Below are 15249 nucleotides of genomic sequence, written 5' to 3'. Positions count from 1 at the left end.
TTTCTTGTGCTCTGAGCTGATCTGACCTGCATTCACCTGAAGAATATTTCCTTTGAACACTCACATGTTCCAGAAATCTGATACTAACAACTCAAGGACGTATTGGAAATGGACTTTAATGTTACAAAAATTCAAGACTTACAACATCAAAGATGTTTCATTTTTTCAGAGCAGTTCCTTCCAAGTTCCTTTGAAACCCTCTGTTACTTCCAACCGATCGCTTACTACTCTGCCCCTCCTCACCCTTGACATTATCATCTCAGCCAAAGATTCAATCTTATTTTAAAAATGTCAAGATAATATGACGTGTGATGTAAAAGCCTAATCCTTAACATTCAGGAGATCAGCATAACCTCTTTTGCCACGCCATCCCTTATACAGTAGGAGGGACTTTTTGGTCTTTTTTGGTTTTTTTTTGCCTTAAACATGAGCTTAATCCAAAAAGCACATTCAACTGTACATATCTGAGGCTTCAGAAGATGTCTTCCCCTCCCACCCCCCCATTTAAAAAGAAGAATAAAGAATCAAGGTTAGGAAGAAATGATAAATACAAGGTTCTTTCGGGGTCCACCACCAAAGGGTGGTTATCCAGAAGTAGTCATCTTCCTCGATCTTGATGCTTTTTTGTTTTTGTCTTTTTCTTTTTGTCCTCTGTTTTGGGTTTCAACGCACAGACGCACGCGGACACACCAGCGATCGCTTTGGGTAGATCAGTTCCTTTGTACCACTTATTTTTCTCCTTATCATAAACCTGGACCGTCTTGGAGAAGACCGTTTCTTCCCAGCTGTAGCCTCCAAGTATATAAATTTTGCCTTCCCAAACAGCCACCCCCGACTCACTGTTAGCTTGCAGCAGAGGAGCAACTCTGGTCCACTGGTTACACTGCGGGCTGTAGGACTCCACGCTCAAGATGTCAAAACGGGCCATGGTTTCTATGTTGTCGTCGCTGCCACCGATGGAGTAGATGCTGTCCTGCAAGGTGCACATGCTGTGCCAGCCCCGGGCAGTGATCATCGGCCTCTTCTCCTCCCAAACATCCGTGCGGTAATCGTAACACAGCAGATTTTTTCTGTAGGGGCCAATCTGGTAGTCGTGGCCTCCCGAAATGTACACAAATTCCTTGTAGACTGTGCCGGCGTGGCCATAGGTAAACCTGGGACAGGCAACAGAAACAATCTGACTTAGTGCTGGTGGATTTCATCCAAATACACGAGCATTCAACAAGGACTGGTACTAAAGAAGAGAAATAAACAGTAACTACAGACAGAAGAATTCCTAAGCTGCTTAGTTACCCAGTAACTACTCTTATTCACGCTGCTTCACGCTGCTCTGCAGAGTGTGAAGGTTTGACAACCACTTTTTAAGGCATCCTCTTCATACCTGGTCGCTACAGAGAGCTAAGGTATGACAACCAGTTTTTAAGGCACATCCTCTGCAGTGTGTCACAGAACAGAGGTAACCTGGAGGTGCCATGGCCTCCACTCCCATTTTCCTGCTCCAGTGCTTGGGTTGGATCAGTCTGAGAGTGCCAGAGAGGAAAAAATCCACATCTCAGCAAGGGGTTCTATGACAGAAAGAGGAAATAATCATGACACCTCTCAGACTTACCGGTAGCCATTAACCAAGAAAAAACAGCAACAAAACCACTGTTGCCGTCCCCTTTCACAGCTTCAAGGGTCATGAATCGTGTTTCTTGCCCACCAGTGTTCAGAGCACCAGGTATTTACGGTCATGATACACACAGTGTCCTTTTTGTGTGCCATCCACTTGCTCTACCACTTCTGCTACACAGGTGATAACTTCTCTGGTCACCCCATGACAAAGGAACAGACTTTAAGCAGAAATCACATTTCAAATAAGACAAAATGAGATGGCAGAAGCCAACTTCATGCATGCCGTTTCCACAGGGCAGAGAGAAAACCTCTTTGATATATAATAAAGGCACTACAAACCTAATTGTTGCGGCTGTTAACTTCACACTAGGATATTTCTGACTGAGACCTTTTGAGCTCTTGGAACACTAAGGGAAGGAACAACCTTGGCCTCCTTGAAGATACCCTTCCTGCACATGCCTTTTTTTCTCCATTTTAAAAGGAATAGCACCAGCCACAGCAAACTGGCTCACACATTGACACAAAGAGCCCAAACAATTTAATACCCACAGGGCTGCAGAGCAACATACACTTCATGCTGCGCTCCTGAGCCTCTGCTACCATCCTTTGTAGTCAAGGATTCAACAACTCAACCTCTATGGCAGAGAAACCTACGTTAGCATTACTAGAGCCTGGAATGCTTTTGAACTGTGCCTGAACACGCTCAAAACTCAATGTGGATAGAACCTTAAGCTGTTTTCATTTCGTACTGTAATAGTTCATCTCAGCTACACAAACTGTATCATAACTGCTTCAACAAAGAAGTGCCAAGCACTTTTGTGCCAGGAGAAAAGGTGGAATAGAAAGAAAACCCACATTTACCCTGAAAGCATGATACTTCTGAGAAAAGCTAAGATGTTTATTATCCTGTATGCCTACCAAGGCTTCTGATCCTTGACCAGTGTCTGAATCAGATATTTTAACAAGCTCCTGCTACAAGAAACAGAAAAAAACCTTGACACACTTGGCCTAAGAACGCTGAGTGGCCAGGACAGGCATTGCAGCTACAGGGGCTGAGCACCATCCCTGGAGACCTTGAAGAGACAACTTATGCTGCTTCTTAGCCACTCAGAAAATGGAAAAAAACAAAACAAAACAAAACAAACAAACAAACAAAAAAACCTAAAAGGACTAAGGCATAGTTATGAAATCTTAACCAAAAAGGCAACTCAGAAATTCCACAGCTCGCAATCTGCCTACCCGTGGAAGAATGTAACTCATGCCTGGTGTGCCTGTTTGACGTGAAATTCCCTGAGCACGTGCCTGCCTGCTTTGGCACCTGCCAGAAATGCTGTGGCAGGTGTAGCGTAGAGAGATGCTGCTCTACCTTGTTTGTGGTCCCTTAGGGACGAGAACTGGGAGCATAAGTCTGCAGAGGCACACAGGCAGGTTGTCTTTGCTTCTTTATGTACACAGCAAGGGGTCTTAAAAGGTAGAGTACTTATCTGGGAAGTAAGGATGGACAACGCTTGAAAACTAGCAAAAATAACAACAAAAACCACTCCCACCACCAACATAAAGCATAAGTTATGAAAAACTCCAGTGACATTTAGAGAAGTAGACTAAATATTTTCCTTCGCTACCAGGAAAGAGAATTCTCTCCACATAAGCAAGCAACAGGCACTCCCTCTCAAGCACAAGCAGCCTAGCATAAACAGCCTCAGAAAAAGCCCCGATGCTTTTCTTTATCCCCTCAGTCCATGGGTATGTCCAGCAAACAGCAATAGCTCCAACAGCAATTGGAAAGAGACAATCATATCTGGAGCACAAAATTGCCCATCAAGTTGTTGTTTTCCAATACAGGGAGATCACCTGGTGAAACAGGCAAGAGGTGTTTCACTCAGCCTCATTTCTGAAAAGCCCATCCACGACTGCACATAGCTGGCTTCACATTAACAGAAAACTGCACAAAATATAGTGTGCAAATTGAAAAAAAATCAGTAACAATCCTCTAGATAAGCCCTGTGGTTTGAACAGCAGCATTTCCAAACCTGCAACAGAACAGGATGTGTCAATACCACGGGTCCAGAAACCCACTGACAGAAAGCAAGGAGCATTTTGGCAGCAGCAGCTACAGGAGTGGCCAAAAAAAATACTAGATAAAGGCATTAAGGAGAACGAGGTTTCAGTTCAGAATATCTATTAGAGTCAACTGCCAATTTTGAATTACTTTCCCAGACATAATGCTGCAAAAATTACAGCTTCTGTCACAGGGACACCATTCAGTGAGCCCCAGAGTATCTGGGATTTATTTTCTTAAGCAGAAGAAATGCCACACACGTGGCCCAGCCCGATAAAGCTTTGGGAATCCCCAGTTGCAAGCAAAGTCCTGGCAAGCTGGGCTTGCTCAGAATCCCGATGTCCACCTGTTGCAACCCAGCGAGATTATTCGTGACACGACTAGCAGAGCAGATACCATCGTTTGTTAACCTGCTGCAACACATTTCCTTACGCAGCTGCCGTCAGTTGTTCTGCCAAACTTTCACCTAGGGCCACTCCATTAATTTCACTGATGTCTGCAGCCGGCTTTTTCAAGGTCTGCTCAAGAATACGTTGCACAAACTTCTGCTCAGCCAAACCTGGACTCACTGCTGTTCCCTTCCGGGCTAGAAACTACGGCAGCAACTGCTCCCAACGAGCCTGGGAAAGTGGCTAAAAAAGAGAGGACGTCTCCTAAGAATGGGAAAAGTATTGCACAGCCAAGGCCCTAATGAGCAAAACGCTTTTAGCAGACTTCGACCAGGTCTCACTTGTAGCAGACTTGGACTGTGTGTGTCGTTGAGTTGGCTTAGCTAAAGTTTTCCACGTTAAGCATCTGCCCCAAGATGCTGTGCTTTCCTCTCCGGTAAGACAGCACTGCTTCAGTCCCAACAGCTCAGCTCCTTCCAAGAATTTGGTCAGGGAAACAACATGGTATTTTGGCCCTGTCGGGGCAGGGAGGAAGAAAAGAGGGAGAAAAAGAGCCTGAAAAGCTCTTCCTCAGATGAGCATTTCTGTTCCTGTGTACAGCTCCGTGGATGCAGAATCAGGCAGTGGACAGGAGGGCTCTGTGTCAAGGCTGCAACCATCACTGTTCCCCTGAGAATCTTCCCACCCAAGGCAAGCTATAACCCTTGGAAAAAAATCATTAAACCTTTTCTGCATGCTCAGAGTAGAATCTTTAACAAATGTAACCTCTGAGAGTCCAACACCACGCAGCTCAAACCAAACTATGTAAGACAACTCCCTAGAATGACTTAACAGGAGCCTTTTGCTCCAGCAACTGCCTGGAAAACTACTCCTTGGCTTAGCACAGCCAGAGAAAAAAAATCCAGAGCCGTGGGCAGGGTGCCTGCTTCTGGTGGCCATGCACCTAAGAGGACAAAAAGCTGCACATGTTCTCTTCAAAGGGAAGATGACAGAAGAACGCAGGAAACCAAAAGGCTGTATAAAGACGTGTTGCCTGATCAGACAATTGGGATGCAGAGGACTGGAACCTCTAAGTTCCTCTATGCAAGGAGAAAAGACTCACTTAGATCTCAGCTGGGGAAGATCACAGAATGGTTTGGGTTGGAAGGGACCTTAAAGATCCTCAGTTCTACCCCTCTATCACGGGCAGGGATCCCTGCCCCAGCCCAGGCTGCCCGAACTTCATCCAGCCTGGCCTTGGGCGCTGCCAGGGCTGGGGCAGCCACTGCTTCTGGGTAGCCTGAGCCTCACCACCCTCAGAGTAAAGAGTTTCTTCCTAATACCTAACCTAAATCTACCCTCTTTCAGCTTGAAGTCATTACCCCCTGTCCTATCACTACATGCCCTTATTAGAAGTCCCTGACCAAGATGTCCTTTGGGTTAAAAAAAAAATTGAGGAACAAAATCATATGATGGGAAGGAAAAGAGAAATCATATTGAGAACGTGCTGAAGGGAAGACAGTAGCACCCAGAAGCAAAACCAGCGTGTTTTCTCCAATTCTGAGCAGAGCACAGAATTCTCTCTCATCCTTCCACTGCTCTCAGCAAATACAGCTGAAGTACATCAGCAAAGGACTGCCCAGACCCCTTCCAGCAGCCAGCCACACCTCTCCGAGCTCCAGCAGCATTTGCTTGTCTTTCTGTTTCGAAACGCTTCTTTTTTGTTGCTCACCTTTATGCTGATTTTTGCCTTTTGCAACCTGCATGAAGTTCTTGCCACTTTATTCCTGCTGTGTAGAAGAGCAGTGGTTGCTAACATTGTATTGCCTGACAGAAAAACTCTCAAACAGGAGAGTACATTTAGATTTTCAGCCCTCTCTAAGTGTCCATTAAAATCTAACTTAAGCCATATTAACATGCAAGAGAGCTGCTACATGGGAAATTGGGAAACCAAACAGTTCCCTGTGCAGCTGCACAAACACCTGAGCTGGCACAGGGGACTGAGCACAGGACCCAGACAGAGCAGGCAGGAAGAGAGGACACAAAACCATTTCTTTGGGATGCAGCAGTAATTAAAAATAGTTGCTGTACTACAGCCTAGCTCTGCAGTTTAAATCAGGTGATCCAACATAAGTGGGGTCTATGCAGGGGAACTTTTGCCAATCTGAGTGGATCAGCTGGGCAATTTAATGAAAAATTCACACACTGAGAAAGCAAAGTTCATTTATAACTGCTGCAGCTGCAAAATTCCCAAAGCCAACACCAAGATTTTGGAAGGAACACAGAGGTGAGACTGCCCCTTTTCAGACAGCCAGCAGCCTGGCCAGCTCGGGCCAGCCACACGAGCTTCCCCAGGACCATTTATACACTGGGAAAAAGATATCCTTACCTGTTCTAAAGTGAGTGTTTTTTCTAGCAACATAGAAATCAGTCAGGTCACATCCACATTTCTTTGAAAATGCTACCAAAAAAGCTGTGCTACAATTTCTGTGAGTTGTTACCAGGCTCTCGCAGCCCATCCCAATTAACAGAAGGGCTTAGGAACAAAAGATTCTGTCATACACAGCTTCCCTGGAAAGAGCGTGGCGTTTAGCCTCGACTGTTAGATCTGCCTGTGTGAGCAGAAAGAAAAAGCATCCTGCTTCTTAAGAGCACTCGAGCCCAGCTGTTAGCCTGGCTCAGCCTCGCATTGCAGCACCTGCCCAAAATAGAACTGGGCAGCAGGCTTCTGTGCCCTCACTGGCTGCCTGTGGCTCTGCAGCTAAGGGAACGAGGGAAAAAGCCCCGAACTCCAAAATCACACTGCAAGCATCTCGTCAGCGATCCTGACAAGAAAGCAAGCAGTGCTGCTGAAGTTGCAGGCATGATGCAAATACCATCCGTATAGCCAATGCCCCTGTCATTTTCAAGATTAAAATATTACAGAATCTGAAGAGCTGTTTGCACATGGAACTCTGTCACACCATTTTTACCACTCAGATGTTGATTCAAGATAGGAGCAATATCCTGGGCTGCTGTCACTTACAGCAGGAGCTGCAGTACCAAAGCCTCTCAGAAGCAGAGCAGCTACGTTTTAACCCTGACTGCATTTTTGGACAGGGCACATTCGCTGGGGTTATGTGGTATTTGCAAGACAGGTAAACAGGATTCACTTGCAAAAGCCAACCTAAGCAGCCAAACAGACAAAAACACCTTACAGAATAACGATCACACCGAGGTGACAACGCAAGGCCAAATAAATTACAAAAGCCTTGGATCACCATCTCAACAGTGCCTCTGAAAAGACACAACTCCGAGTGACCTCAGGGAAAATATTTTGAGAACAGCATGGAGAAATTTCAAGGTCTCTTCCGTTCCATCCTTCAGATGTACCTCAGGACAGAAATTAAACCCAGTCAAGCTGACACGAAGCGCACTGCCTGGAAGAGATGGCTGCTCAAATAACCCCTGCTGATACGGTTTGTTACTTGCTGATAACACGATGCTGACAACATTTCTCCTTACTTCCCTCCGAGGGATACCCATTCATCAGCTAAGTCACCAAGCTCCCGCCACTGCCAGTTCTCAAACACCTTTCCAAATGCCCCCGTTACCTCGGCAAGCCTGCTATGTAGGACCACGAATCCTTCTGGGGGCTGTAGGTCTCCACAGAAGAAAGCGCCCCGTTTTCATTCCTGCCACCAACGGCTACCAGCATGTCGCCAATGGCTCCCAGGTAGAAATCTACACGACGCTGTCTCATGGAGGCAACCTGTCAAAAAACAACACGTTGACATCTTCAAGCATCTGGAAAGCAAGCCGACTTGACGTATATTCATGTCTGAGGATAGGATAGTTGCTTCTTCCTGTTTATTATTTGAGCTACTCGTTTTTATCTATCATATTCACAAAATACTGTTGTTTTTCCTGCAGAAGCATGTTTCATAGCACCCCTTGTCAAAAAAGGGGACAAGAGAAAGCATCTGAGAGCCAGGACACTCTATAAATGTCTCAGCGTTACACAGACCACCTTCCAAAACTTGGCAAGTAATGTACATTGGAAGCAATCAAAACCACAACTGAACTGCACAGGATGATTGACTGGAAACGTAGGAACAATATAATATTTTACAGGTCCTGCACGGGCTGCAGGGTTTTACGGCAGGACTGTAAGTGGTAAGTGAATAACCTGTTCTAAGACAGAGCACAGAGACGCTTCACAAATGTCAGAGACATTTTCTTTTTGCATTAGACCCATTTTTGGTTTAATTATGTAAGCTACTGCTTGGGAAAGATGAACTAAACAATCACCTCCAGGTTCACATTAGCACTATTCCCAGAAGTAATTTAAAGGGTTGCAGGTGGAGGTTGGCCAGGAGTTTTACAGTTCAGACGCCCACTTCCCAAGTGATGCTGAAAATCTCTCCCAAACTCTCGTGCTGCGTGCATAACTTAAGCATCCCCACAAGAGATTGAAGTAGCTGCTTCTCCACTTAGGTAACTCAATTTTCTGTTTGCAAGTGTTGCTGCCCGTTAGCTATACCTACACGCCAGCCCTTCCCTTCCATCAAAAAGGAAGAAAACACCCTAAACATCAACAACTTTAGGCAGAGAAATAATACAGCTTAAGTCTCACCTTTATCCACTGGTTACAGCGGGGATCATACCTATAAAGGAGATTTGAAGCTGCATCCCCTCCGTTGTCCCTTGAAAAGCTGCCCCCGGCTATGAAGATGAAGCCTCCCAGGACTGCAACGCAGTGGTGACTTCTCCTGGCTGGGAGAGGGGTCTCTGCTACCCACTGCCCCTTTCGCACATCCAGGAAGCAGGTATCGTCACTCAGTTCCAGGCACCGCTCGGAAACCTCCCCGCCCACAAAGAGCAGCCTCTCCTCGCAGGTCCGCAGAGCCGTCCGCTTGTTTTGCAGCACTGGCTGAGCGGTGACGTTGTTGTGGTAGTTCACTGCCTCCTCTATAAACCCCTCACAGTTTGCTTCTTTGGGAAGGAGAGAGCACACGGCGGGCTTGACGCGGTGGAGGAGATCGCTTTTAGGTATCAGGGGGAAGTGGATGTTATCCAGAACCTGGTAAGCCTCGTTCTCCCTTTCCGGGTACTGGGTAAGCCACTGCAAGGCAGCCTGCAGCAAGTCATGCTCACACTCCTGCTGCACGTTGCTGCTGTCCAGGTACTGGCACAATTTCTGCAGGGAAATGTTCTGCAGGAAGTCCGGGGTGAAGGACAGCGTGCCGAAGTTCTGCAGGATGAAGGAATCGATGTAGGAGTCAAGGCGCTTCAGGTTGTAGATAGAGGCGAGCTCCTGCAGGTACAGGTAGTTCTCCTCGCTGACTTCATTCTCAAGGTACTCACAGCAGAAGTCAACCACCTTCCAGATCTGCAGCAGGTGAGCTGTTTCCAGCACGTAATCGATGTTGCCTCCATCTAAAGAGAGCTCACTGCCATAAAGGAAGTCCACCACTGCCTTCAGACCGATGTAAGAGGCTCCAAAGAGCTCAACTTCTTTTTGATGGGCTTCTCGCATGCCAATGGTGAACATGGAGTTGAAGTAGTCACTGCAAACAGCGAGGAGGTTCCGATGGGCAGGGACCCTCTGCTCATCCACCACGAGGACAATATCGCAGAAGAGGCCTCGGTGCCTCTGCTCATTCAGACTCTGAAGGACCAGACTAGAGTGGTCGTCCCATCTGTACACCTGGAATAAACACACAGGAGTACCACATGTTGTCTTCACCAAGATAAAAATCAGTGTTTGCAAAGCGTTTTCCCCTTAGATATATTCAAACAGAAGAAAAAGTTATGTTGTACACAAATAACAAATTCTGATTTGAAGCAATTGGCACACAACATATTACCAGCCCAAGCTCCTCACCTTTACTTTGAACAGCCTAAGCAGAATCTTCCCACTTCCTACTACCCATTTTTGATATAATTCACTCCTACTTCCTCCACCACGCTGAATCCAAACCTCCTCCCTGATGATTTATACAGGCCGAGTTTTCTGAAACTCTTCCACTCATTGTCTCTCAGACATCTTGCTGACATTTCCTTTCTTTCTTGTCCCCCAAATGACTTCTTCACAACTAAGCTGCTTGCTAAGTATCTGGAGTGGGAGACACACGCAGAGCAACACGCCAAGTTTTCATTCAGCCCACGTTAGTGCTTTCTTGACAGCTACCCCCTCCTAAATCTTTTCAGAACTGTGCATTGGTGAACTCGTTATGGTAAAAGTCCTCTCTTTCTTTCCATATTATTCCAGACACACACACTGCATTCAGAAATAATAGCTGTTTATTTATGTGCTAAGCCACACATGTGGACGACTTATCCCCATAAGACTACTACGCGCTTCCAGAAGCCAAGGTAGTTTTTGTTTTAACAAATGCAACTAAATATTTTTCTTTTAAAGACAAGGGAAAATGCCTTTGGAATCCATCTGTTGAGTGCCCTTCTGGGACCATTCTGGTCCAGGCATTCTTCTGTACGTGCCATGGAGCTTCTGAGGCAGCCAGTGGTCCCTCCTTTCTCACAGACTCATGTTACCAGCCTTAAGAACCAACAAAAGGGAGACGTCCTGTTACCCTTTGAATGTCCTGCACAGCATTTATCGAAGGGGCTGTTTGCTCCGGCATGTCAAGCAACACCACTTTTAGGACCATCCTACAGAGGGAATGGAATGCTCTATGGTACAGTCAGTTACCTTGTGATCTCTCTTACTAAAAGCCAGGTTAAGTTAAATGCAAATACATAACTTTAATTACCAAATCCAAAACAGACAGAGCTGCAGAGCCTGTAAGAACATGCAGAAGAAACCAAAGGGGGTGGAAAGGAAGCACACCTTTATATTGTACCAACAGTGGCTTTAAACAGCTCTGGTTGTAGGACTCTGAATCTTGCCCAGTTCTATACCTTCAGACTGCACTCCTAGAAGTAACACCCCGAAAAGGGGCCTCAGTCCATATCCGTACTGGAAACAGACACACAGATGGCCTGAGGTCTCTTCAAGCCTCCCAGACATTCAGCCTTTCCTTTCCCAGACTGCTGCTCCTCCCTTACTGCTTTAGAAGTCCTAAATATCCTTGGCGTTCCCAGCTTCCTGAGCAGAAAGCACATGATGATTTCTGTCTGGCTAAGCCATTAATGGCTTGGTTAAATCATGGTGAGACAACTTCTCTACCCACCTGGATGAGAAAAGTTCAAGTCCTAGAGCCAATTTTTTTTTTCCCCTGCACGCAACCTCACTCTAGATACACACTCTGGGTTTAATAATTTGGTAATTGTACTTTTATACAACCAGATAACCAGGATTAACGTGCACAGCTCACCACTGTCCAGACACGATGGCAGCCAATCACCCAGAGCTAATACCAATTTTGAGAGCCTGACCTCCCACGTCTGCCTTTTAGCAGCTGGTAGTATACTGCCAGGCAGTCTGCCAACGATCAGACCCAAATTAATAACCAAATGTGCTGCAACAGAGAAGGTTCAGCCAGTGCAGAAACATTTCCATTCAGCAAGACAAGCTTCCACAACACGATGCATTACAGAAGCAGGCTTCCATAACAAAACTGAGCCTGTTCATTTACTTTGAGGATCAGGTTCTGAATTTGTAGAAAAAAAAAAAAACAGCCCTTTGTACACCTGGCAGGCTCAGAAAGGACCTGCAGAGGACATGATTGTTCCCTGAGAGCTTATGCTTTCTCACCTTAAAGCTAGTCCTGTTCCCCACCCCAAAAACAACAAAAAACCTACTTAACATTTACACAGGAATTTGCATTTTCCACCAAACTGGAAAACTGCAGGGCCGCTTAATAATCACGCTGTATTTGTTGACACTTCAGGTCAGGAGGAAGTGCAGCATGCATCTGGGCCTCTGCCTGCTTCTCTGTTTAGACGCCGACTAGAAAGGAAGTTTTATCAGATGTAGCTTCCCAAATGGGTGCTCTTACTGTGATATCCAAGTGGCTTCTCTTTAGTTTTGCTTATGCTCTTTTTTAAACAATGGAGACCAAGCTGCCAAAAAGCCTTCTGCTGGCCTAACTTCGTACACGCAAGTACACAGAGTTGAACCGATACAACTGAAGAGGCTTCAATAATTTTAAGTTTCCTGGGCCAAAACTCTTTAGTCTGCCTCATCATATGCCCTGAAATTAGGGCATAGACAACAAAGTAACCTCCACTGAATAATAAACTTGCCAGAGAGAAGTAACAGAGAAAAGTATGGGTTTTAAGGACTGTAAAGTTTTTATCTTCATTTTTCTTAGCTTGAGAAATGAAGATGCCACACAGTAGCCCAAGCAGAGCCCATGAGTGGAGGAGGTGGGAAGATGAATAAACGTGGCAGAGGACAAACCGTACGTTTGTGGCAACTGCGATAAAGGAGAGGACAACAGACACTAACTGACATCTCATAGCACCCTATTCCAAGCCTGACTCATAGGGCAAAGTCATTATATTAAACCAAAAACATCTTCCCTCTTGTCCTTGTAAGTGGCTGATCTCTCTCTAATATCCCCTGATACCACCATCGTGCATAACAAGATTACACCAGCCCGAAGAGCTGCCAGAGATCCCTGTTTACCTAACCGGCTGTGGAGTCAGCAGCATAATCCTGACCACAAATACATATAACAACTTGTACTCCTCAAATCCTTGTTGCCATGCAGAACTGCTGCTACTTCAGAAATCAAGCTTAAGACTACGCATGGCACTGGATGGACTCGGAATACATTAGCATATTTCAGCCACTTAGCACGTTCCTTCGTTCAGCGAGCAAATAACATAAGCTGATAGCTGCACATTCCAAAACCAAGACAATTTTTATATTAAACACAAACAGCTTTCTCAAGCTATTTATACTCCGTAGAACAGCTTCAGTATTATCTAGTAACTCTAAGTTTAACAGATAGTGACAGCTGCTGTCTTAGCAAGAAAATAAAACAATGCTGTCAAGTTAATTAATTTTTAATGTGATGAATTACTATTAACATTCAGAATAAACCACTTAAATGGCAGACAGGACCAGCACTCACGGAAAGACTATACTGCTAGGGATGCTTTTAAAAATTAGTTCTGTTTACCTTTTATCATTTATTATTATTGCTTTTAAAATTTTAACTTCTTTTGGATTCAAAGATCCAATTTCTTTCAGATTGTTAATGCAGTACCACTGCTCCCAGGGAAGCAGAAGAAAAGGAGATCTGTCTCATTCAACTTTGATAAGACAGATACTGGCACTGAAACTCAGCTATTCTAGCAACTCTTGGTAGCACCAGGTTTGTTCTTTGCAGCACCTGTAACCTAGTGCTCACACTAGAGCTGAAGAGCAGGTGTCACTGGTATGAAATAAAGTGAACATCACAATTACTGCTGATATTAACATTTTATAAAGCTCAGGCCATCACCCTAATTCTGGATGAAGGGTCACTTATGATGGCCTTCTGTGGATTCCCAATTGGGACCACAGTATTTTACAGAGACACCTTACAAAGAAAATTAGCCTCACAAATCCAAGAGAATATCCTGAGTTCACCAGAATTGCTACTGCTTATGGGATCAAGGCTCCTGATTTCTACAAAACATAGATTAAATCTGAAAAGCAATCCTAGCTTTGCTCCTATAACTAGCTTTGATTTTAAGCAATGTATCAATATGTAAAATTCCTAAAATAAACACCTCTCTTTTAATGACTGAAGTTTTGGTGTAGAGAAAATACTGTGCTGTGATGATGTGGGTTTCTTTTTTAAGTTATGAGTCATGATGAGCAGATGCCCATTTGCTGCTGCCCTTTTTTTTTTTTTTAATCACTAGGTAGCAACTTCTTATTTCAAAAATACGGCTGCAGGTAGACCAGGGTTTTTATACCTGCTTTTAAAAGCTCCGAATATTCGCCTTCCTCCAAAACTGGCCATCTAACAGAGAACCTTTCACCACTCTTGTTTATTTTTGCAATTTGTTTTTCAGTATGCAACAAGAAAACACACAGACCTTTGAGGATTCACTTATCTTGTGTGGGCGACAAATCCTGGTCTGCCGGGTTCCCTCCATGCCGGGCTGATCCGCAGTACTTCTAGAACAAAAGCCAGAAAGTTGTTAGCAGCGCACCGATCGTTGCAAGGTGCTAAAAAAACATATTGAATAAATAACAGAAAGGATTATGACGGACTGCAGCTTGAAAATGTTACGGCATAAAAAGCCAGGTGTTTTCCCTTCCCGGAGGGATGCTCACCCCTCTCTTCACTGACGTTTGTTGGTGTCAACAAGTTGGGGGTGCGCTAGGCTATCACCGAAGATGAGCGCGTGAAATATCGATGCCGCAGCTCGGCACACCTGGGTTAGCTCCTACAGCTTTGCCAGAGGCAAAAATCGCTGCTTTGTGAACAGTGCCACGCTCCGGACCCAGAAGGGCAGCTTCTCCTGGGGCACCCAGGGGCACCCTGAGGCACCCAGGGGCACCCACAACTTTCCGTGCCCTCTCGCCCCCAACCCTCGGTCCCCTCCCCACAAGGAGCTAACCCAGCCTCAGGCAGAGCCACCAGAGCTGCATCCGCTGCGGTTTTGTTTTTTTTTGTTTGTTTGTTTGTTTTTTTCCACGCCGTTTCAGCCACCGACCAAACGAAGGCGAGCGCAAACAACGGGGCTGCGAGGCAGGCCCCAGGGGGCGGCGGCAGCTCCTGAGGGGGCCGCTCCTGAGGGGGCCGCTCCCCGCAGCCCTCCCCGGCCGCCTCCCCGCCCAAACCGCGGCCCTGCGGCCGTTCCTGCCGCTGTCCCCGCAACGTTCCCCGCCCGCCGCGGCCCGGAGAGAAAGGGAAGGAAGGAGGGAAGGAGGAGGAAGGGGAGTTACCACAGCGCCGCGTCCCCACAGGCTGCGGGCGGCCCCGCCGCAGAGCCCCCCGCGGCGGCGGTGGCTGCCGCCTTCCCCCGGCCGCCCTGCGCGGCCATGGCTCGCCCGAGGAAATGCCGGCCGGAGGGAGGCAACGGGCGGCGGGGAAGGCTCGGGGCAGGGCGCTGGGAGGTGCCACGGGGGCCGGGCCACGGCTCCGCCAGCCCCGCGGCGGGGAAGGGCGGGCGGGAGGCGGCTGCCGGGGAAGGCGCCCCCCGAGCAGCGAGGAAATGGCGGCGGGGTCCCTGTGGTGCCGGGTCCCTGTGGTGCCGGGTCCTGTGGTGTTGAGCCCCCGTGGTGCCAATTCTGTGTCACGATTATTTGTTACAGAG

General features: G+C 46.6%; 1 protein-coding gene across 1 annotated transcript; it reads right to left on the bottom strand.

Annotated features, from left to right (window-relative positions):
* Positions 1 to 537: 537 nt before the first annotated feature.
* KLHL36 (kelch like family member 36) lies at positions 538 to 14982 on the bottom strand. The gene is made up of 5 exons (XM_082769663.1): positions 14879 to 14982; positions 14023 to 14104; positions 8657 to 9730; positions 7635 to 7792; positions 538 to 1154 (listed from the first exon to the last, which is right to left on the bottom strand). The coding sequence occupies exons 2-5, from the start codon at positions 14080 to 14082 to the stop codon at positions 599 to 601; spliced, it is 1848 nt and encodes a 615-aa protein (XP_082625789.1). The 5' UTR covers positions 14083 to 14104; positions 14879 to 14982; the 3' UTR covers positions 538 to 598.
* Between the last annotated feature and the right edge of the window lie 267 nt (positions 14983 to 15249).

Source organism: Aythya marila (assembly GCF_965140915.1).
Source record: "Aythya marila genome assembly, chromosome: 12".
Lineage (NCBI taxonomy): Eukaryota > Metazoa > Chordata > Aves > Anseriformes > Anatidae > Aythya > Aythya marila.
The sequence above is the reverse complement of the archived record's forward strand: the minus strand, read 5'-3'. Positions and strand labels throughout refer to the sequence as shown.